We start from the raw sequence: 22,942 nt of genomic DNA on the forward strand, positions 1-22,942 counted from the left end.
ATGCTGTTAAACAGGAATAATCAAAACAAAATGTTCCATCAAAGTTGATCACCAAAGGTTGACCGGGAGAGTATACTATATACCAGAGGTAGCAAGGTAGAAAATTTAATATGTTGCTAATCGAGCGGAAGATGCTGGGACGCGACGCTCGCACTAATATAAACAAGTAGTCGCCGAGAAGCAGTTTCAGTTTCACGTTCTCCCTCTTAATACAATAAACAATACTGCAACACTACACGCTCGTGTACTGAACTGTGCCGTTACATCTGTGATCTCATGAAGTATGCAATTGGTAGATCGCACAGGGTCTCGTCGGTAGACAGTAGAGCTTGGGTCCAGTCAAGTCTGCCACCCCTGATGTATAGCATTAAGTCCGACTACAGCATGGGATTCTTCAAAAAAGGGATAAAGAGGTTTCTTCAGGGTCGGCAACACACGCGTAATGCTCCTGGTATTGCAGGCGTTCATAGGCTACGGTAACCGCTTACCATCAGGTGGGCCGTATGCTTGTTTGCCACCTTAGTGACATGAAAAAAAAACCCAACCGATTCGGGTGTTATTCCTCTGTACTCAGTAAATTCACGCCATATCCCACCCTTTAAACCGAAACATAGCCATAAAAACACAACTGCTTTACGGTAGAAACACGAAGGGGACAGAGGTGTCCAAAACAAATGACAAGGTCTCCTTCTAGTCTCGTTTTCCCACCCATATTTTTTTGCAAAAATGTTTAGTTTTACTGGTAGATAATATTATTGTAACGGCAGGGCATCGGCAAGACGAGCCTGCTGGAGTGTTTGCGGCAGGAGTCCGCCATACAGCACAGGAGAAAGCCCACCGAGGTGAGTGCTGCAAAATCAACATGTTCCGATCAAGCGGATGGAGTTTCAGGAAAAACCATTAAGCATTTGTCAAGAACTTCAGACACTAACTTGGGTATTGTTGCCAGCACTGGGCGAAGCGTATGGGCAACAAGTCGTCTCGTCGGAATATGTCGACAGTGGGCGTGGACATCGGCACGTGGACGTACGAGAAGCAGCGCTCCACGCGTGGACCCGTCACCTTCAGGACATGGGACTTTGGGGGGCAGCAGGAGTGAGTGCTCTGTCTAAGATTCTAAGATTATTATAAATGAAAATTTGTGAGCATAGATGGATGAATGTTTTATGTTCTAACTTAATATATATCCGGCTCGAAAGGCTGAAAGATGTATGTTTCGTACACCGTGAATGCTGTGGCTAATGTAAATAAGGTTGATATTGATATGAAATAATAGAAATACATATATATTAACACGTTGAGCCCGGCGCCGAATTTTGCTGTCTTTTCCGTTCAGCCGGCAGCCGGCGAGAGATACAATGTTGTATGCTATCGCCAAGAGATTGCTTTAGTACTGAGATAAGGAATTCTTTGCCGCGCTATTTTGGACGTTTTTTAGGTGTATGTGTAATGTATGTGGGATTCTATTCCATATTTTCGTATGATGTATAGTAAAACCACGTACGTACCTTCGAGAGGTGATCAGTTACAAGAGACCTATCGAAGTGTACAGATTGTTCGTAAAAAGAAAATTGAATTTAGTTTTGGAAATAGTTATTGCCCATAACATTGAATATGTCCGACGCTGGCCACACGGAAAATTCGCTGCCGGTCCCTAGGGACCGGCGCCGGCCACACGAAAAGTTTGCTGCCGGTCCCCAGGGACCGGCGCCGGCCACACGAAAAGTTTGCTGCCGGTCCCCAGGGACCGGCGCCGGGCCCAACGTGTTAACAGTGCTTAACAAAATGAAACGGCATCAAATGTGGGATCTATGGTGTTGTTAATAGTTATAGATTTCGATCAGGTGGGGCGCTAGCTTCTTGCTAGTTCAATTTGTATAAAAATATAATAATAGGATTTTATTGAGTTAGTCTTATTGTGGTGCCAGAAGGTGGCCATAGGAACTTTGTAATGTGGCCATAGTGACTTTGTAATATGTGGCCATTGTTCTGATAGAACCGTGCTTAATACGGCCAATGAAGCTCCGCCTAGCTCCATGTTATATACGCGGACCTTACAGAGCAATCCGACTGTTTCAGTGGATTATGGGAGGCCACGCCTAAATATTCGAAATTACATTAGCGGCCAACTTTAGGAATTTTGTAATGCAATACAATGGGTACATCTTGAGAGTCCTTGTGGAGGCTACTTAAAACGATGCTGCCGCCTGACGTGTGGTGGGTGTCCCCGGCAGGTACTACGCGACCCACCAGTACTTCCTGTCGCGGCGCTCGCTGTACCTGTGCGTGTGGCGCTGCACGGACGGCCGCCGGGGGCTCGCCGGCGCCCTGCAGTGGCTCAGGTGAGGGGGGAGGGGGGAGCCAGTATTATACATGGCCGAGTCAATTGCAAAGAATGAATCAACATCGTAGATAATAAACACTATTTTTTGGTATTCACAGATCCATACAAGCTCGTGCTCCGGGCTCGCCCGTTATTATGGTCGCCACGCACTATGACCAAGTGGCTAATGTAAGATTAATATAACTTATCTAGTAATAACAACTAACTTAACAGCAGCGTTCCTCTTAAAAGGTCATTTAAAGTCAAACTGTGGTTGTAAACTCGTCTTTGATAGTAGCAGCTACTTGCAAAGCTCTTCTTATGCTCCCCCATAATGTGTTCCCATAATCTGTTTATGTTCAGCAGTAGACAGTTAATGGCTGATATAATAACCTAGCCATTCTGTTTACGAGTATACTAATAGTACATTACTGCAGCGGCCAGCAACTGAGGCATAGATGGACGAACGTGCAAATGTGGGCCGAGGTGTAGCCGAGGCACACATACGTGAGTCCATCAATGCCTAGTTGTGGCCAAGGCTTGTATAGTACTTTTGTCAAACAATGCGCGGAAATCAAAAACACAATTTTACTTTTTAAGTTCAATGATGAATAACGAACAATAATAATTTTTCACGCGCCGTAATGTTCCTTTGTTTTTTTTTTTCAATAAACAGCTTTCTACTTGCAAGCCAGTTCGAAATTTAAATAAAACCTTTTATTAGTTACCTCCTTGGTAGCCATGTTTCGAAGTAAAAGGTTATTCCATTTTTAAATTACAGGACAGATATGAGTTTACATAGTAATTTATCTGGCCGCAAAACACGACAGATATGGATTTTCATACAACTTTTGCCGGCCGCTGCCCGCATGTATCTGGCCAGTACGGCAATTTTGATTTATCTCTAAGAAGATTGTCGAAATAATGCTCACATTTCCATGCATGTTTGAGAAAAGAATTTATTTTTATATAATATTAACATTTTATAAGAAATTTAAAACATGCTATGATAGGGCTGCTATGTCTAAGGAAGGTAAAAGAGTTTAGAAATTTTTAATAAAATCCGGATAGCGTTAGAATGTGTCCGGAACTAATAAGCGTGGCGGTGTGCCGGCAGTGCCCCCTGGCGGAGAGCGAGAGCCCGGAGGCGCTGCAGCGGCTCATCCGCGCCAGCATCATGGGCGCGCCCGACGCCGACAAGCTCGGCCTGCCGCGCGTGCTCGACTCGCTCGAGGTCAGCCGCTCACGCACTCACTCGCTCACCCAATGATGCTCACCCGTCATACTTGTGAACGGGTGCTGCCTGCAGGGACTGCAACTGATTGATTTTATTGATTTGTTTTAATTTGCTTAGCAGTTTGTATTCACACAAATTTATTATTTATATAGTTAAACTTTTTGAAAAAAGCAACAGCTGAGTGTCTTGTCCGTTCTTCTCGTCTCAAATTGCGTTCCGAATGGGCAGTAATGAAAAAAGGACTATTCGGTAGAAGATGCATAGAGATGCATCTTCTACCGAATTTATCATGGGGAGTGCTCTGAGGAATTGTTCGGATTGATACCTATTGCTGATTTTACACCACCGTACAATCCGCTACAAACTAAAGTTTCATCCCAACCATCTGGCGAGTGGCGGTCCTCCACCGTGCGTTTTGAAGGCACTTTCTTCCACGCACAACCACTCTTTGGAATCAATTTCCAGCAGCAGTATTTCCGAACCGATACGACATCGTAACCTTCAAGAAAAGAGCATATTCCTTTTTAAAAGGCCGGCAACACACCTACAGTGTCGCTGGTGTTGTAGGTGATCATGGGCAGCGGTAGTCACTTACCACCAGATGAGCCGCATGCTCGTTTGCCGTCTGTGTTGTAAAAAAATTAAAAAATGCTTGAATCTAAGTTTACTTAAGTGAATATTTTCTTTCTTTCTCGTTGCAGGTGTCGTGCAGCACGCGACACAACATCCGGCTGCTGGCGGACATCATATACTCGGTCGCGTTCAGCGTCAAGCCGCCAGGTAAGTAGGCACCTTAACAGGCCTCACGGAGCGATCTCACTCAAACCAAATTAAATAAATAAAATAATAGATAGATTAATCAATTAATTAATTAATCATGTAATATATTGCTTATAAATCGACCACTGAAAACTTTGCACTTACTTCATATTAATTGTTTTTATACCACTGAGGTGACAAACAACCATACGGCCCACCTGATGGTAAGCGGTTACCGTAGCCTATGAACGCCTGCAATATTAGGGGTATTACGCGCGCGTTGCCGACCCTGAAGATACCTCTTTACCCCCCTTTTGAAGAACCCCACGCTGTAGTATCTTAGGAAAATCTCGACAGGGAGTTCATTCCATAACCTGAGTGTTCGTGGGAGAAAACATCTCTGAAACCGCGCTGTACGCGACCATATAAATTGTACCCTACAAGTGAGGGTGAACTCCCTGTCGATGGCGCTAGTACATGTGCGCGGGTGCGCGTGCGCAGGCAGCAAGGAGCCGCTGCTGGAGCAGCGCGTGCCGGCCACGTACGTGGCGCTGGAGGAGGCCGTGGTGGCCGTCGCCGCCGACCTGGACGAGCCCGTGCTGCGCCACGACGACTACCGCCGCCTGGTAACCGCCGTCGCCGCCGTCGCCGCCCCTACTGGCTACGCACCATTACACATTGCTGAGGCCCAGTGCTCTTACCAATGAGTTCATTCTATTACTCATTCATTAATTACTTATTCATTAATTCGCTCACTTGTTCATTTGTGCCTTCAGTATTATTGCTCGTTATTTCCTTCATTAATACACGCAATCTTTTGTTTATTAATCCATTCGATCATTAATTCATCCAATGACACATTCTTCTTCTCTTGTCTACTTCCACCTCTACCGTACATTCGCTTTACTCGTTCGCTCACATGTCATATATTTAATTTGTTATTTGGTCAAGTATTCAATCGTATATTCATTAGTTCATCAATTTATTCATTGGTTCATTAATTTATTCATTCATTACATATTTATTTATTTATTCAAAGGAAAACCAGGGCTACACTAAAGCAAATAGATACAGTTTTAGGATAACAAAATAAGCCACTAATAGGTTTTCACAAGTAGCAACAATATAGATACAAGGCGCTGCACACAAAGCAACAAAAATATGAGTTAACAAAAAAAAAGTGAACAAACAAGAGAGAACAAATAAAAACAAATAATAATAATGATAAGTAAAATACAAATTAAAGATTAAATGTAAATATTTAACCTAAATATGGCCTTTTTATCCATACAATAGTAATTTAAACAGACTATGAATAAAAAAAATTGCCTACTCAGTTGGTTTCCCACTGATATTATATTTTTTTAAAATAGATCGATATTAAAAGTTCTAGAAAGAGTATTAAAGTTGTTGTTGTTATATTAATTTACTCTTTGTTTCTGTAATAGTCTTGACTACCAGTATATCATACTAGCTACTTCCTGCGGCTTCTGCTACGTGAAAAAAGTATATAGGATATATGCCAAGTTTGACCTACCCGTGTGCCAAATTTCATTCGTGTTTTGTTGCTTTGTCTACTAGCAGCGCGTTGGTTGGTTCGCAGGTGACCCAGTATATGCAGAGTAAGAACCTGCGCATGTTCCGCGACGCGGCGGAGCTGCACCAGGCCACCATGTTCCTGCACGAGAACGGTCAGTTGCCGTCATGGAAACAAAATATTTATATACTTTTACAGTGTACAGAGAAAAGAAGGTATAGTGGATTAGTCGAATTAATAAAAAAAACTGCACCAAATTGCATGTGATTTTCACAGTAGTACCCCTGAAGGTCTCTGCATGTTTTGTCTTGATATATCATCTACAAGTGGTATACTTGATACATTTTCATGCTTGTGATCGTATGCGTGTGTGTGCAGGCGTGCTGCTGCACTACGACGACGCGACGCTGAAGGAGTTGTACTTCGTGCGGCCGCAGTGGCTGTGCGACCTGCTCGCGCACGTCGTCACCGTCCGCGAGATCAACCCCTTCGCCAACAACGGTACGTCCTATACACGCACGCACACACACGTATGTATACCTACAAACACTTACACGTATACACACGTACACACACGCGCACGCGCACGTACTCACATGCACACCCACGTATTAATTTACATACGCACATACACATGCTCACTCTAGTACATACACGCATAATCACAGATGCGAACATTTACTACCGTTTTTACTATACAAAATCACACGCACACCCTAACTCACGTTCACACATATACACGCATGCTCTCGCACATACACTCGTACTCACAGGCATTCACACGTATATATACGCACACGCTCACCAAATATACGCTCACGTACACACACATACACGTACACACACATACACGTACACACACGGATACGGATGCGCTTGCTTACGTACATGTTCTCACGCACACATGTACATACACGGCAACATACAAGCACGCACGAACAGTACATGGTACATATTTCATCCTACACACTGAACCGTGTAAACAAGCAACTTGGAAATATACATAGAATCATTTGAAGTTACCACTGTATTTACTACTGATTTTCGGTGGCCGATCTTCAGTCGCCGATCATCCGTAACGAAACGCCGGTACATCAAATTGCTCATTACACCGAGTGGATGATCGGTCATTATGGCGATAGGACAATTGTACTCTGTGATATTTTGAACGTAGTGTTGGCCTTTTACTAATGAAACTCAGTATTGTTTTTGATGAAATACGACACGCAATACGTTGCACACGTCACGCGTGTTAGGCGCGTGTGACGCGTGTGACGCGTGTGACGCGTACGAGGTGTCGCTCGGCAGGCATGATGCGCGCGGAGGAGCTGGCGCACGTGTTCAAGGCGTCGCCGGCGCTGGGCGGCGGCGCGGCGGCGGCGGCGCGCGGCGCGGCGCTGCTCAGCAAGTTCGAGCTGGCGCTGTGCTGCGACGCGCGGCTGCTGCTCGTGCCGCCGCTGCTGCCCGCGCGGCCGCCGGCCGCGCCGCAGGTACACGCCTCATACAGCTCGACGCTCTCAAACAGCAAATTAACCATTCTTAGTTTCGACGCCGCGCAATGTATTTAATACGCGCAATGTATTTTTGACGCGCGATACCTACAACGCGCGCTAAGAACCATAAGAAATATTGTCTTTTCTTATTCAAAACTTTTTAAATTTCAGTTGTTTTTAAAGCTTATGGTCATTTTTATTCCAAATCTACGTAAATACGGGAGGTTAATGGATTCACTGTTACATTTTGCTATTTTCGACAAATGACTTCATCGAAAGTCTTCTTCAGGGCGCGTTCAGCGATTTACGTCACAGCGTTTCGCCTCGCAATCATTGTCAAAAACAACAAAAACTCATTAACTATTCATGAACTAATTTCCCGTATTTACATATAAATTTAATTGAAGTTTATCTGTGTAAAAATGTTGCGTGTGTGCGCGGACGCAGCTGCCGCTGCGCGGGCGCAGCGCGGCGGCGTGGCGCGGCTGGCCGCCGCCCGCCGCCACCGACTCGCGCCAAACCGACTCGCCCACGCTCATCAGTAAGTCTGCTCTTTGGATGTGTCATTGTACTTGTAACTTATTATTTATATAAAAAAAAAACAAAATTACACTACTATTAATATATACCAGCCGTTAACTGTCCACTGCTGGACATAGGGCTTCCCCATAAGGAGATTTTGCCAGTAGTTGCCACATTTGGCAGGCGAGTTGACAAGTACTGGGCAGTAAGATACTTATTTTTGGCTGGATGGGTGTACGGTAGGACGATCGCGGTTGTACTGACAAAACTATTAAAGGTGGCAGCTGTCGCAGACAACGCGCTGGAATGTGTGAGCGAGATGCACGACACAAAGCCGTAACAACTACAGTTATTCTTTAGTGAAGTTTTAAAAGGGACGCTGCTGCTATTGCTAACAATTCCTTCTCCCCAATTGGAGGAAATATATTCAGATATAAGCTTGAGTACGGCTGTACAATGCGCGGGAGCACCTGGGTATCAGCTTGTACCTTTCAATTTCTATCCCTGACATAGTAGATAGAGTGGCAAATACACAAGGCTTTCTGCCAATGTACATGATTTTTTTAAGATCGCCAGAAACAGAAATGGAGGACCGTCCTTAGTGAGAAGGTGATAGATGTAGAAGGTGGTGATGTTGGAGATCACGATCCTCAGTGCTCATCATTCATTTCACTATCCGCTATCTGACACTGAAAATGTACTCGCTGAACCTCCGTAACAGATGCTGGGAGATTGTTTTAGCGGAGAGAGGTTTTACACAAGAGTCATCTGCTTGGATACATTCCTGATATCAAGCAGCTGTGTTTGAGCTTGAAAGCTGAGTTACAGTCAACGGAAACATATTATCTCAGTTGTCAGGGTTGTTGGTGGGTTGCTTGATTAGGTCTTTACTGGTAAATGAAGACGCTTGATTGACGAAACTGTGGACGGTAAACATTTTATAGTTAGTTCTCGTTGAAGTTCATACACAATATAGATATGGTGTCGTCGTTGGATAAAATATCGACGAAAAATAATGTCAGCCGAAAAAGTCCGAGGGTTGAGGTATTGTTCTTTGATGATATTTGAAGGGCGTTACAGTTCATGCTGTGTAGTTCATGGTACTGTTCACGACCTAGGTGGTGATTACCATTTTATATTGTGAGAATCGTCAGCTTCTTTGTCACTTTGAGAAAAAAATGTGATCCATGTTTTGGGAACCGTCATCTCCTTTGTTACTTTGAGGGGAAAAACGAGATCCATGTGCGAGTGTATGGGTATGCGTATATGCAGACGACTCGGAGGGCGCGGACTCGGGCGGCGGCGTGTGCCTGCAGGCGCTGCGGCCGCGCGCGCTGCGGCGGCTGCTGCTGCTGTCGTACGTGCCGTGCGGCTACTGGGCGCGGCTGGTGGCGCGGCTGCTGGCCGACCCCACGCTGCCGCAGGCCGCCCGCGCCGTCTACCGCCCGCCCCCGCCGCCGCCCTCGCCACAGGTACGTGTGCTGCGCCCGCTATCATGCAATAGTGCGAACGCACTTAAACTTTATTTTGTACTTTCTTCTCTGCCTCTTTTGAAAGAAGAAAAATGCGACTATGAGTAGGTACTAACACAGTATAAAGTAAAAGATACTTTATTTGACTGCCCCTCAGCAGACTGAGTCCGATGATGCGCTTACCAAGGCGTTGGACCTGAACTGGGGCTGGAAGCTGTGGAAGACAGGCGTGGAGCTGGTGTGCGGCGAGCTGACGCTGCTGTCGCTACGCGAACTACCTCCTGCTCGCGACGCCGTGTTGGGTGCCGTCGGGGACGACGAGGACAGCGACGAGCCCTACCACAATATGAAGTGAGCTAATGTGAAATCTAAACACTTGGCTTATATTAATAATTAAACTTTCTCTTAAATTGTCAAAGGTTTTAGAAGGGACCCTGGGCAAAACAATTGACTATTATAGTCAGGGTGTATGATCTGTGCAGGTTCAGGCTTCAGCAGGAAGGCGTGTGGTGCGACCTTGACGTCCAGGCGTCCACCTGCATAGAGATCCTGATCCCCGCGCAAGTTTGCGTCGTGAAAAGGGAAGATGGCCTGCCCATAGCTGGTTACCAGGTTAGGAGTTGTACTCGTTAAAGTTTCTATAACATAAGATCACTGATTTCAGTAGTGCTGTGGTAAGTTTTGAGTAAAATAGAAATGGTACAATTTATTTTTTACTACTATGAGCATTTTTGAACAGCACTGTACGCGACCATTTAGGTTCTAAGGTGTTGATGGCGAATGAGATGATGGCAAAAGGTAGCCATGGGCATCGTTTTGAACTTATGTCTGAAAAAAGGTCTTAAAAAGGACTAACATCAACTTTGGAAGAAAATATAATAAAATCTTAAAACCTAAAAAATCACTTCAAAGAGGTCGAGTATTAACATATTGCTTGCCTTCTTTTCGAGCCCCCATATCTGCCACTATCTCCAAGATCTGCGTGTAAATGAATATAAGATAGCCTGTGTTGTGTGTGTGCAGAGCATCAGCCTGGAGCCGAACCCTGAGACCCTGGCCAAAGTGCTGGCGCTGTTATCGGACCACGTAGACTTGCTGCTGGAAGACTGGTACCCGTCGCTCGGTGAGTGTATTGTCTACATTCTGGATGTTGCTACCACATGTATACAGCAATTGTTCTATAGATAGATTCCTATGCTACTTGTCTATGAAATGTTTATTAAATGTCTTGGGAGTTTTTCTATGAATGAAAATGAGATGGCAACCCCACTCGTGGTGTCGCCATATATAGAAAGGTTTCCAGCTCAGTGAGTGATCAAGATGAAGACATGTCCGTTTCCTTTAGTCTGGTTTGTTTAACTGGAATGACTCTAAAGATATCTCTTTATGCCCTTATTTGAAGCTACAAGACTACAAGTCTCTTAGTACCAGGTATTGTGTCTTCTTACCTATTTGCTTTACTACTATATGTCTCTTCAAGTCAGAATGAAGCATGCAATAACAATGCTATACAACAGCATAGATAGGTGCCTATGAAGACGCCATTGTACAGCCAGACACTTATATACGTCTCTCCCCCCTCTCTCCGGCAGGCACCCGGTTCGTGCACACGTCGGAGGGGCGGTGCCTGATCACGCGCGTACTGCCGTGCCCCGCCTGCCTGCGGGACGCGGACCAGCAGCACCAGCACCAGGAGCAGCAGCAGCAGCAGGACCGAGAGCACCAGGTCCACGAACAGCTCGACCAGGTCACATACACGCGTCATTGTATACAAATGAGTAGAATGGAAATTCTTTGTAAATCACGAAACACGTGTTGAAAGACAGCAAAAATTTGAATTTCTCGTTCTGCGTCGCTGCAGGCGTTGCGGCGGCTGCAGCTGGCGGGCGCCGCCGCTGCCGGTGCTGGCGGCGGGCGGCCGCGCCTGTCGCAGGAGTCGCGCGCCTCGGACGGCGACAGCGGCGTCGGCGCCGAGTCCAACGGTGACTGCTTGCATTCATTTTATTTTTTGTTTTTCATTTATTTTTGTTCATACCCATTATTACAGTCTCAGTTACTTCGTTTGCTGTATTGCTGAACTCGTCTATTTTGGCCACTCCTTCCTTTCCCGTGGATGTCGTAAGAAGCGACTAAGAGAACTTATGGTGGAGGGATGGGCAGCAGCATCCCTCTTAAAATCGCACCAAAAAACCAAACTGGGTTTACAACCTGACTGCCAAGCGTTGTAACTACCAGCAAATTCCCCCTATGGGGAGGCTACATTCAGCAGTGGACAGTTAACGACTCATTCAACAATTAGTGGTTTAGTTTATCTTAGAATATTAATAATTTATAATAGTGTAGCTCTGGATTTCCTGTATAAATAAATAAATGACGTCGATAAAGAATCGAGTTTTAATAATACTAGTATGTTTTAATAGTTCCACCAGTGGCATGAGTAGTATCGATACCACCCCGGTATCTATATATTGGGCTCCTCTGGACGTTAATGGCGGGAAAAATAGTTGTTTTATTTCATTACCTCTCATACCAGTTGAATATCTACTCATTTCAATTAACTTTTGCATATTCATATTAAATAAGTATCGGGTCTATATATAGATATTGCATCTGAAATATATAGATATCGCTATTTATTGACATAAGAACAACTCAAAGTTCTCTCCAAGCTACTTGGTCACTAATCTATTATTTGTATCGTGCTATTGAGAGTAGTGATTTGCACCCAATAGTTTTACTTATACCATGGTATTTCCCGGGCAGCGTCGTCCCGGCTGGGCTCCGTGGAGGGCATGGTGAGCCCGCCCGCCCGCACGGTGTCGTATGCGTGGAGCGTGGAGGAGGCCATCCTGCTGGGCTGCACGTCCCGCCCGCTGCACTGCCCGCGCCACGGGGACGTGCGCCATCGGGACGTCGCGCCAGACATCGTCAGTACAGCCTGTGTATAACGTTTTATTTTATGGTCCTTCGAGCCGGATCACAGTCAATTATAATAGTTGTAAATAATCAAGTTACCTTTTTCACAGTGTTGTAAAAAATTGTTCAAGTATGAATACATAGCTGTGTAGGTCTACCTCGACACAGAATAGGCCACCCTTTCCTTTCTCGTAGATGTCGTAAGTAGCGACTAAGGATACTTATGGTCAAGGGATGGGCAATAGCGTCCCTCTTAAAATATCACGTTTGCCAAGCATGATAACTTCTGGCAAAACTCTCCCTATGCGGGAGGCCATGTTCAGCAGTTAACGGCAATTAACGGAAGCGTGCGGCGTGGGCCGGCAGGTGCTGCTGGACGTGGAGGAGGAGTGCCGCGCGCGCTGGGAGCACATCTCGCGCGGCGCGGTGGCGGGCCGCGGCGCGTTCGGCACCGTGCTGGCGGCGGCGTGGCGCCGCGCCGGCGGCGGCGCGCCGCTGCCCGTCGCGCTCAAGGCGCTGCAGCCCGTGCCGCCGCCCGCGCACCACGACGCCGCCGCGCTGCACGCCTACAAGGTATGTGTTCGATCCTTTAGCACCACGTGTAGCTTTATCCGTTTGGTGGATTTAGAGAGTGTTTAGTTAGAGTGCAACTGTAGATGTAGTTATCGATCAAAAACCTGTACAAAGTAGTCTTTTTTTTTTATACCACTTAGGTGGCAAACAAGCATACGGCCCACCTGATGGTAAGCAGTTACCGTAGCTTATGAACGCCTGCAATACCAGAGGTATTACGCGCGCGTTGCCGACCCTGAAGAAACCTCTTTACCCCCCTTTTGAAGAACCCCATGCTTTAGTCTCTTGGGAAAACCTCGGCAGGGAGCTCAAACAATAACCTGAGTGTTCGTGGGAGATAGCATCTCTGAAACCGCGTTGTACGCGACCATTTAGGCTGTAAGGTATGAGGGTAAACTCCCTGTCGATGGCGAGCCTTACGATGATAGAAAGTGGCCGTAGGCATCATATTGAATAATTCCTCTGAGCACAATCCGTTGTATAAGCGGTAGAACACGCAGAGTGAGGCAAAATCTCTCCTAAGACTTAAGGGTTCGATACCGCTTGCAAGCATGGGATCATCGACAATTGTCATAGCTCGTCGTTGCACTGAGTCGAAGGGTTCAAGCTGGTATCTAGGTGCTCCTGCCCATAAGTGACAGCAATACTCCATATGGGGCCGCATTTGCGATTTGTAAAGCATTAATCGCTGATCCGGCGTGAAGTAATGCTTCGCTCTATTGAGCACATCGAGGTGGCCACGGAACTGTACGTCACTAGAGATGTCGACACCAAGGATCCCAATGCTTTTAGAGATGTTAAGAGACGTGCCTTGGAACTGTGGGGCCACAGCAAATGGGGTTTTCTTAGCGGTGAACGTGCAAGCTTGTGTCTTAGAGGGGTTAAATTTGACCAAGTTTTGTCGTCCCCAATCAGAGACTCCAGTTAGTGTTCTCTCGATTTCAAACACAAGCTGTTCACGATTGTTCTCCACGATGGAACGGGAGACATTGGTACAACCCGTATAAAGGGCATCCCCGGTGCTGTCATCCGCATAACAATGAATGCTACCGAAGTTTAACATATCATTAATATGCAGTAGAAACAGCGTTGGGGACAGCACAGAGCCCTGCGGGATGTCAGCGTTAATATCCATGCTATCGGAGCAGCAACCATCTACAACGGTTTTTATGCGTCTGACGGACAAAAAACTAGCAACCCATTTACAAAGGCTGTCGGGAAGTCCATAGTAGGGCAATTTCGATAGAAGACCCCGATGCCAGACCCGGTCAAATGCCTTTGCAATATCAAGACTGATAGCGAGCGCCTCACTCTGACTCTCAAAGGCTGATGCCCATCGGTGCGTAAGATATATCAAGAGGTCACCAGTTGAGCGACTATGGCGAAAGCCATATTGCCGGTCACTCGATAATCGTGATCCTCTAGGTATTTTAACAGCTGTGCGTTAATTATACGCTCCATCACCTTAGAGAGAAGGGAAGCGATTGCAATCGGTCTGTAATTTGAAGGGTCTGACTTATCGCCCTTTTTAGGTACAGGATGTACAAGGGTGGTCTTCCATGTCGAAGGAAATTGCCCTGTGGAGTACGAGATCGTGAAGAGACGCGTTAATACAGGACACAATTCCGGAGCACACTGCTTTAGGACCACTGCCGGTATACCGTCTGGCCCACTCGACTTATGAACATCTAAGGATAGCAACTCCCGCCGGACTTTACATTGTGTTATAGTAATTTCCTGAACATGACTTGAAGTCTTCGACTCGAAGTCATGTTCAGGCGTCGCTGGCCGCAACTTTTGGTGTGAACGGAGGTTGAAGGGAAGGTGACGCTGGCAGGCGGCGCTGTCGCGGTGGGAGCGCGAGCCGGCGGCGGCGGCGTGCCGCGCGTACTGCGGGCTGCGGCAGGAGCTGAGCATCCTGCGGCGGCTGCGGCACGCGCACGTGCTGCCGCTGCTGGCCGCGTGCGCCGCGCCGCTGGCGCTGCTGCTGGCGCTCGCGCCGCAGGTGAGTGTCGGAGCAGTGCGTGTGCGGCGCCTGCAGCCGACCGTACCCTAGCCCGAGCTTGTGTACTTGTGCAGGGGGCGCTGCACGGCGTGCTGCGGGCGTACCGCGGCCGCGGCGCGCGCGTGGGCTTCCGGGCGGCGCGCGCTGGCGCTGCAGCTCGCGCGCGCGCTCGAGTACCTGCACGCCAGGCGGATCGTCTACCGGGACCTGAAGGTTAGCTCGTCATCGTCGTCCTCATCGTTTCACCCATTGTCTGTCCACCGACGGACGTAGGCCAGGCTAGTCTGGCAGTCTTAAGGTACTTGCTGAATTTAATTATTTCTATTGGTTATTTGATTCCGACAGCGAACTATGGTGCTTTCATAAAATGATCTCTTCTTGAGATGATTCCTGGTAGGCAAATGAAAATTTACAGTTTATGTTTGAAATAAAATTACTAATGTAATTAGCAACGCCTGTTGGTAGTTACTGCTATTAGTTAGTCTAAACTTCAAAATTCGCAAAAGACTTCTCGTAATTTACACACAAATAAATACGAACGATATTAAAATGTTCCTTTGAAGGTCAAGTATAGACTTGGTGTTGTTTGTGGTTGCGCTGGGTTTCACAAATTTGTCGTCTGCAATCTATGGTCTGAATAGAAAAAAAGAAGAGTTGCATAAAATTGTTTGCTAATGTAACGGAGGATTCGGAGGATTCTGAGAAGCGGGTACAGGCGCATATAAATGTCACGTTAACGCGTGCGCAGTCGGAGAACGTGCTGGTGTGGAGCATGCCGACGGCGGCGGACGCGGCGGCGGCCGAGCGCAGTGCTGCCCCCATACCTGTACACGTCAAGCTCGGCGACTACGGTCAGCACACTCGCTCATTTATTAACATTTATTTCTTATATTTCTTTATACTTTTTGATCATTGGAAACGTCGTGGCCCAGTAGTGTACTACCTCGATTTATAAATCGTACCGGTCTTGAGTTGGAATCTGATTGATGCCAAACACTTTGTGTGTCAGTTTAAGGTATTGACTAACTCTCCAACGATGGAAAACACTGATAACAAACCAAATGAACTCGAGTGATATAATCGGTGACGACAAGTGCCTCTAGTTAGTCCAACAGGGAATAGTCCTTGAGTCGTGAACATGATTTTGTATGCAAAAAGCCATGATGTAAGGATACATTGGCAAAATAAAAAAAAATGTAGTATATAAATAAATGAAAATATATGTATATATATATAATTTTCTTTTAATCACGGACAGGCATCAGTCGCTTGGCACCGCCGTCAGGCACGAAGGGCTTCGGTGGCACAGAAGGGTTCATGGCGCCGGAGATCATGAGGTACAACGGTGAAGAGGAGTACAACGAAAAGGTGGGTCGTTGAAGCAATAGAAAGAAAGAAATTATTCAAGTAAACTTAGATTGAATTATTTCTGAATAGTTTTATTTTTTCATTACCGCCCATTCGGAATTCAAAATTAGCCAAAAACAAGAACCTGCTATTGCCTCAGCATAGAATATTGGGTTAATTACATTTAGTCCTTCTAGCCGGATACGAGTCATAGATTCACAAATGAAACTATGTATGTATGTAATTTAAAATGGCAAACAAACTGACGTCCAACCTGATGAGCAATAGTAACTGTCGTCTACACGTCACGTGTATAGGTCGTCCTGTCGTATACACGTGAACAGCACCGTGGACATGACAGAATATGCTGTGACACCCTGCCTTATGCGTCTGTACTGTGAAATTTACTTGCCATATCCCACCCTTCAAACCGGACACAGCCATGCGAGTGCAGCTGCTTCACGACAGACACGAGTGGGACAGAGACATCCGTGCAGTCGACTTTTGTACAAAGCCTCCCTCTAGTGTTATCATTTAATTTGGGGTCGTGAAGAGAGTGTTGGTGTTGTCAGGTGGACTGCTTCTCGTACGGGATGCTGCTGTACGAGATAGTGACGCTGCGGCAGCCGTTCGAGGGCCACGAGGCCGTCAAAGAAGCCATACTGGAGGGCGCCCGGCCCGCTCTCTCGCCCAGGGTATGCTAAACATTTACTGTCATCTTTAATGTACTTGGTACTGGGTCTATTCCGTGTGGTCCCGGCATAGAGTAGATCACCCTTTCCATTCCCTGGGTGTCGTAAGAGGCGACCAAGGAAACCTAATGGTCTTTTTTTTATACAACTTAGAATGGCAAACAAACTGACGGTCCACCTAATGGAAAGTGATAACCGTCGACTATAGATATGACCAGTACCATGGACATAACAGAGTATACTGTTTCGCCCATGATACCCCCCATGCGTTGCCATTCTTGAGGACTCAGGTGTTATTCCTCTGTACCCAGTAAATTTGTCGAGGGATGGGCAGCAGCGTTCCTCATAAAACGTCTCCAAAGCCTAACTGCCGTTGCCAATAAGCCTGCCAAGCGTGGCAACTACTGGCAAAACCCCCTAATAAAGGGAGGCCTATGTTCAGCAGTGGACAGTTATTATTTACAGTAACATCATCATCACCTGTGATCGACTTAGTACAATTTTATGTCTATTATTCGAGGTTTTGATATTTGGTCTTACGACCGTCCGTTTGCCTGACGTCAACCATCTTTGGGAATGTATTTATTGTTTTTCATTAGTACTATAAATTAAATATAAATGAAGTGGTGAAGTTTGTGTGCGCGTGCGCGTGCGCGTGTGTGTGTGCGGCAGGACGTGCAGTACCCGTGCTGCCTGCTGGAGGCCATGCGGCGCTGCTGGGCCGGCGCGGCGCCGCTGCGGCCGTCGGCGGCGGCGCTGGTGTCGGCGGCCGCGGCGCCCGAGTTCCCCGCGCTGCTGGACGCCGCCGCCGCCCGCGCCGCCACCTGCGCCGCCGCCGTGCCCGTGCTGCTGCCAGGTGCCTCCACACACACACACACACACACACACACACACATACGTGTTCCAAACCTGAGCCTGACGAAAATTCAAACTAACTTGCAACCCCCATTTCATCCCTTTAGGGATTGAGTTTTCAAAATTTTTTACTTATTATTAGAACCTATGTGCAATATTTCAAAATTGTACATACAGCGGTGTCAAAAGTCGTTTGCTTGGGTACCTCTGTCCCATTCGTTTTTCAACCGTGAAGCAGTTGTGTTTGCGTGGCTGTGTTTTGGTTTAAAAGGTGGGATATGGCGTGAATTTACTGGGTACAGAGGAATAACACCTGAGTCCTCAGGAATGGCAACGCGTGGGGGGTATCATGGGCGAAACAGTATACTCTGTTATGTCCATGATACTGCTCATGTGTATAGGCGACGGTTACCACTTTCCATCAGGCGGGCCGTCAGTTTGTTTGCCATTCTAAGTTGTATAAATAAAAAGATATATAGGTCAATCAGTCAGTCAGTCAGTCAACGTCTTCTTTTATACAGGGTGTAAAGGATCGGTTGGCAAAAACTGAAACAGTGATTTCAGACTATTATTCTGAACTGAAAACCAGTGGAAATTGATTTTGGAAAATTTCAAACTTTTTCTTGATTTTTTTTTTATTTAAAATCATGTAATCTATGATATTTATTTATTTATTTATTTATTACATCCACTGGGTGAGCCTTACAGTCTTCCAATACGTTCATTCAGGAGAGCATGAGTACAATAATTTAACTCAAACTAAAAACGTGCAAATACTCTGTGGTCACTCGACGAAACTCCAGCAAGTTTGAGGTAAATACATTGCGGATACTGGCTCAAAATATCATTGAGTAGTTTCAATGCAAGATATATTATGTTATAATATAAAGAAATGGTAATATTTCATAGTGAAATACTATGAAAAACTAAAAAACAGCAATGCACGTATTAAAATTCTACCGCGACGCGCGGTATCAGCTGTGCGAGGTCAACGACACGTGCGTACGAGAACTACCTACGAAGAAGCGCCACTGACCGCGCGCTGTAGGTATCACGCGTCGTGTCGAGCGTAACATTTCAAATACATTGCGCGGCGTCAACACTAACAATCGATAATTATACAGCTGCGGTACATTTCCGGCGGGGAAACAATCTGCCATTTGATTCAGGCCACTCTTCTGAATCAGCTGTTTTAATTTGTGCTAACCTGTCCTTTCCATGGGGTCAAATAACCCCATTACTGGCAGTATATAGATAGCGTGTATGACACTCTGTTTGGTGGCGGTGTCGCAGACGAGGAGGGCGGCGGCTGGGAGGTGTGGTACGCCAGCGAGGACGAGCCCGGCCGCGTGCACACGCTGCTGGCCTCGCCCCACCACTTCACGCACCACCATACCATCCGGGTGCCGCCAGGTCAGTTGCCTATACTCTCTATTGTATGTTTACGCGCCGCATGGTCCCGGCATAGACTATGCCACCCCTTCTTTTCCCGTGGATGTCGGAAGTTGCGACTAAGGGAGATCGAGGGATGGGCAGCAGTGCCCCTCTTAAAACATATCTAAAGCGTGACTGCGGTTGCCGACCCACTTGTGAAGTGAGGCAACTGGCAAAACCTTCCTTGTAAGGAAGGGTTATGTCCAGTAGTGGGCAGTAAACGGCTGATATAGTGATGATGGTAATAAATATCTACTATAGTACTTTTTGTATGTTTGTCCGCGTGTGTGTCCGCAGCGCCGGGCGTGCAGGGCGTGCAGGGCGTGCAGGGCGCGGTGGTGGTGACGGCGCTGTGCCGCGCGGGCGGCCGCGTGTGGCTCGGGGACAGCGCCGCCCGCCTCACCGTCTACTCGTCAGTAGCTGCCGTCGCACGCACGCGCGTGCATACATACACACGCGCGCGCATACATACACACGCACGCATACGCACGCGCACGCGCACGCATACACAAGCGCATGCATACACACGCGCACGCATACACACGCGCACAGATACGCACGCGCACACACACACAGCTTGAATCGTCAACCAACTGTTCATTGTTCACATTATTATACTCATTTATTTATTTATTTGTTTATGTATTAGGCAAATACATGTGTTATTTCTTAACACTACTAATGTGTTAGTAAAATAAATTTAAAATAATACTACAAGTACTATACTGTTCCCTCCTATCACTGTACGCGCACTGGCCGCTGGTAATCAACGCTCCTTACCACTCAGGGTGCGCTGCAAGAGAACTGTTACAGAGTGATGCTCGCCTGCTGTACAGCTTTATTTAATATATATATATTATATTAATGTAATTTTTGTGTACAATAAAGTATAAATAAATAAAAGAAATTTCCCAAATATTCACAGAATCTCTGAGACACTTTTTCCTTCTATAAAAATTACTAGCTTTTACCCGTGACTTTGTCTATGTGAACAGGACTGAATATTTACTGACCGAGATAAAAGAAAGCCCATGACCTTCTCCCTCCCGTATAGTACGTGTATACCAAATTACATAGTGATCGGTCAAGCCGGTAAGGAGCTATAAGGGAACAAACAAACACACTTGCACATTTATTTATTTATTTATCTCTATTACTCCAAAAACATAAAAATATACAATGACAAGTGAATAATTCAAGTGAAATACAGTAACATAAATACAGACTGAAATATACACATAAAGGTACAAAAGGCGGTGTTATCGCCAGGGCGATCTCTTACAGACAACCTTTGGACATTTACAATATTAGTAAGGATTTTTTATGGGGTGTAATGGAATGGTAACCCCGTCTGCGCTAATGGTGTACGCTGGCGGGGTACCAGTGAGGGATGATAGGTGAGGATGAAGTAGGCCAGTTAGCCCATCGTCATGAATATACTTGGAATTGAACAGGATGGCTTCTAGAGATCGATCAGACTGGGAACATTGCTAGCAATGGGGCTACTAGTCCCCGTTACCAGCAGCCCCCCCCCTTATGTAAGTGTTGTGTGGCAGCGCGTCGACGTGCGCGGCGGTGTGGAGCGCGGCGCTGCCGGAGGCGGTGGGCGGGGCGCCGTCGGCCGTCGCGGCGCTGCTGCCCCTGCAGCGGCTGCAGCGCCTCGCCGTCGCGCTGGCCTGCGGCAGGTGACCCCCGCACACCTACACACCTACACACCTACACACCTACACACGCACACACACACCCTGCATTACTAACAGATTCATGTTTCAAACAAACTTTACAACAACAACCAGACTTCTCATTGCCCGCCAGATAGTGAAGGCGGGCGAGGCAGGGGCCTCGGGGCGTACCCCATTACCCCGGCTTCAACTCCGGAGGCAACCTCCGGGTCACTGGATTTGCAGCCAGATTTGATTCATGTTTCAAACAAACCAACAAACTAACGTTGAATTAGTTGATCACTAAACAATATTGGACAAGAAATGCTAGATGGCGCTAGAATCGATATTAATAGTTTTTGTTAATTTATTTTTTGTTGTCCTTGTACCAGCTGTTAACTGTCCACTGATGAACGTAGTCTCCCCCATAGGGGGGGTTTTGGAATTAGTTTACATACCTGAGTCTTCAAGAATGGCAACGCATGGTGGGGTATCATGGGTTAAACAGTACACTGTTATGTCTATGCAACTGCTCATGTCTATAGGTGACGGTTACCACTTTCCATCAGGTGGGCCGTCAGCTTGTTTGCCATTCTAAATTGTATAAAAAAAAAATAGTTTTTGGTGGCGTTTTAAGAGGGACAGTGCTGCCCATCCCTCGCTCTCCATTAGTCACCTCTTACGACACCCACGGGCAAGAAAAGGGTGGCCTATTCTATGCCGGGACCACACGGCGAAAAGAATAGAGCTAGCAATATAGACTCCTCTTCCACTAGTACTGACTCTCGTGACTCCACGGCGTCACGAGCCGGTATCCGGACTTGGATATATTGACATGTAAATTTGTCGAGTTTCGCAGAATGGCAATAAATTATTTAGAAAGTATCCAATAAATAAGGTTATTACATTTGTTAATGTCAGTAGAGTAGTTAGTGGTTGATATGAGGATGATGGTGAGGGCGTGTGGTGAGTGTACGCGGCGCCCCCTGCCGGCAGGCTGTTCCTGGTGTCGTGGGAGCGGCCGGCGGCGGAGGGCAGCTTCGTGCTGACGGAGCTGGGCGCCGCCACCGAGCTGCGCTGCCTGGCCGCCGTGCCCACGCCGCACGGGTGACTGCTCGCACACACACACACACCCACACACACATACATACCCACACACCCACACACACACCCGCACACCCACACACACCCACACACCCACACATCCGCACACACACCCACACACACATCCACACACCCACACACACACACACACACACCCACACACCCACACACCCACACACCCACACACACACACACACCCACAGACCCACGCCCATCCACACACACACACCGCCCACACACACACACACACACACACACACACCCACACACACACACACACACTCACACACCCACACACCCACACACATACACACACAAACAACAATACAACATACCTACCACTTATTTCTTTTTATATATTTTTTTAAATTGTTGCACACTCGATAGGGTATACCTGTTGATACTGATGTCAAGTCCAAAGCAATGTTTACCGCTATATGTATGTACACAGTTAGCAATACAATTCTAGTGTATTCTATAACACAGGCGGTACACAAGCATGCGGTACACATGATGGTAAGTGAATACTGCCACCCATAGGCACCCGCAACACCAGAGACATTCCAGGTTTACTGCCGACCTTTTACTGTGCGCGTGCCTGCGTAAACTCGTGCGTACGTGCGTGAGTGCGTGCGTACGTGCGTGCGTGCATGCATGCGAGTAAATTTACTAATATTAGCTTTACAAACACTGTTACTGATAAATATTAATGGACCAAAGAGACTAAAATAAAAATTATGACAGCATAGCGCTCGGGAATGGCAACCCACGAGCGTTGTTCCGTGAACTTTGTTATGTCCACGGTACTGCTCATGTGTATAGGCGACGGTAACCACTTACCATCAGGTGGGCCGTCAGCTTGTTTGCCATTCTAAGTTGCATAAAAAATATACATTTTAGCAGAAATTTCCTGAAATAAATAATTAAAAATATTCTAATTAAATGACCTTTGAAATTTATAAGGTATTCTTAATAATGGTGTCTAACGGTCCCATTGGTAGCAATATATTTT

At 46.7% G+C, this 22,942-nt stretch overlaps 1 protein-coding gene across 1 annotated transcript in view; it reads left to right on the forward strand.

Moving 5' to 3' along the window:
• Positions 1-22,942, forward strand: part of LOC113517146 (leucine-rich repeat serine/threonine-protein kinase 1) — a 62,791-nt gene that overhangs the window by 33,207 nt on the left and 6,642 nt on the right. The window contains 30 exon segments of the mRNA XM_052897913.1: positions 768-842; positions 950-1,095; positions 2,235-2,342; positions 2,443-2,512; positions 3,441-3,557; positions 4,262-4,340; positions 4,821-4,945; positions 5,923-6,010; positions 6,235-6,357; positions 7,165-7,346; positions 7,797-7,890; positions 9,144-9,343; positions 9,501-9,694; positions 9,826-9,955; positions 10,367-10,466; positions 10,936-11,090; positions 11,205-11,325; positions 12,107-12,270; positions 12,626-12,832; positions 14,670-14,837; positions 14,912-14,961; positions 14,963-15,050; positions 15,586-15,688; positions 16,096-16,205; positions 16,757-16,879; positions 17,549-17,732; positions 19,025-19,144; positions 19,463-19,577; positions 20,722-20,850; positions 21,823-21,933. Of these exon segments, the coding sequence (XP_052753873.1) occupies positions 768-842; positions 950-1,095; positions 2,235-2,342; positions 2,443-2,512; positions 3,441-3,557; positions 4,262-4,340; positions 4,821-4,945; positions 5,923-6,010; positions 6,235-6,357; positions 7,165-7,346; positions 7,797-7,890; positions 9,144-9,343; positions 9,501-9,694; positions 9,826-9,955; positions 10,367-10,466; positions 10,936-11,090; positions 11,205-11,325; positions 12,107-12,270; positions 12,626-12,832; positions 14,670-14,837; positions 14,912-14,961; positions 14,963-15,050; positions 15,586-15,688; positions 16,096-16,205; positions 16,757-16,879; positions 17,549-17,732; positions 19,025-19,144; positions 19,463-19,577; positions 20,722-20,850; positions 21,823-21,933 (3,779 nt within the window).

Source organism: Galleria mellonella, unplaced genomic scaffold, assembly GCF_026898425.1.
Source record: "Galleria mellonella isolate WM207_F2 unplaced genomic scaffold, CSIRO_AGI_GalMel_v1 utg121, whole genome shotgun sequence".
Taxonomy (NCBI): Eukaryota; Metazoa; Arthropoda; class Insecta; order Lepidoptera; family Pyralidae; genus Galleria; species Galleria mellonella.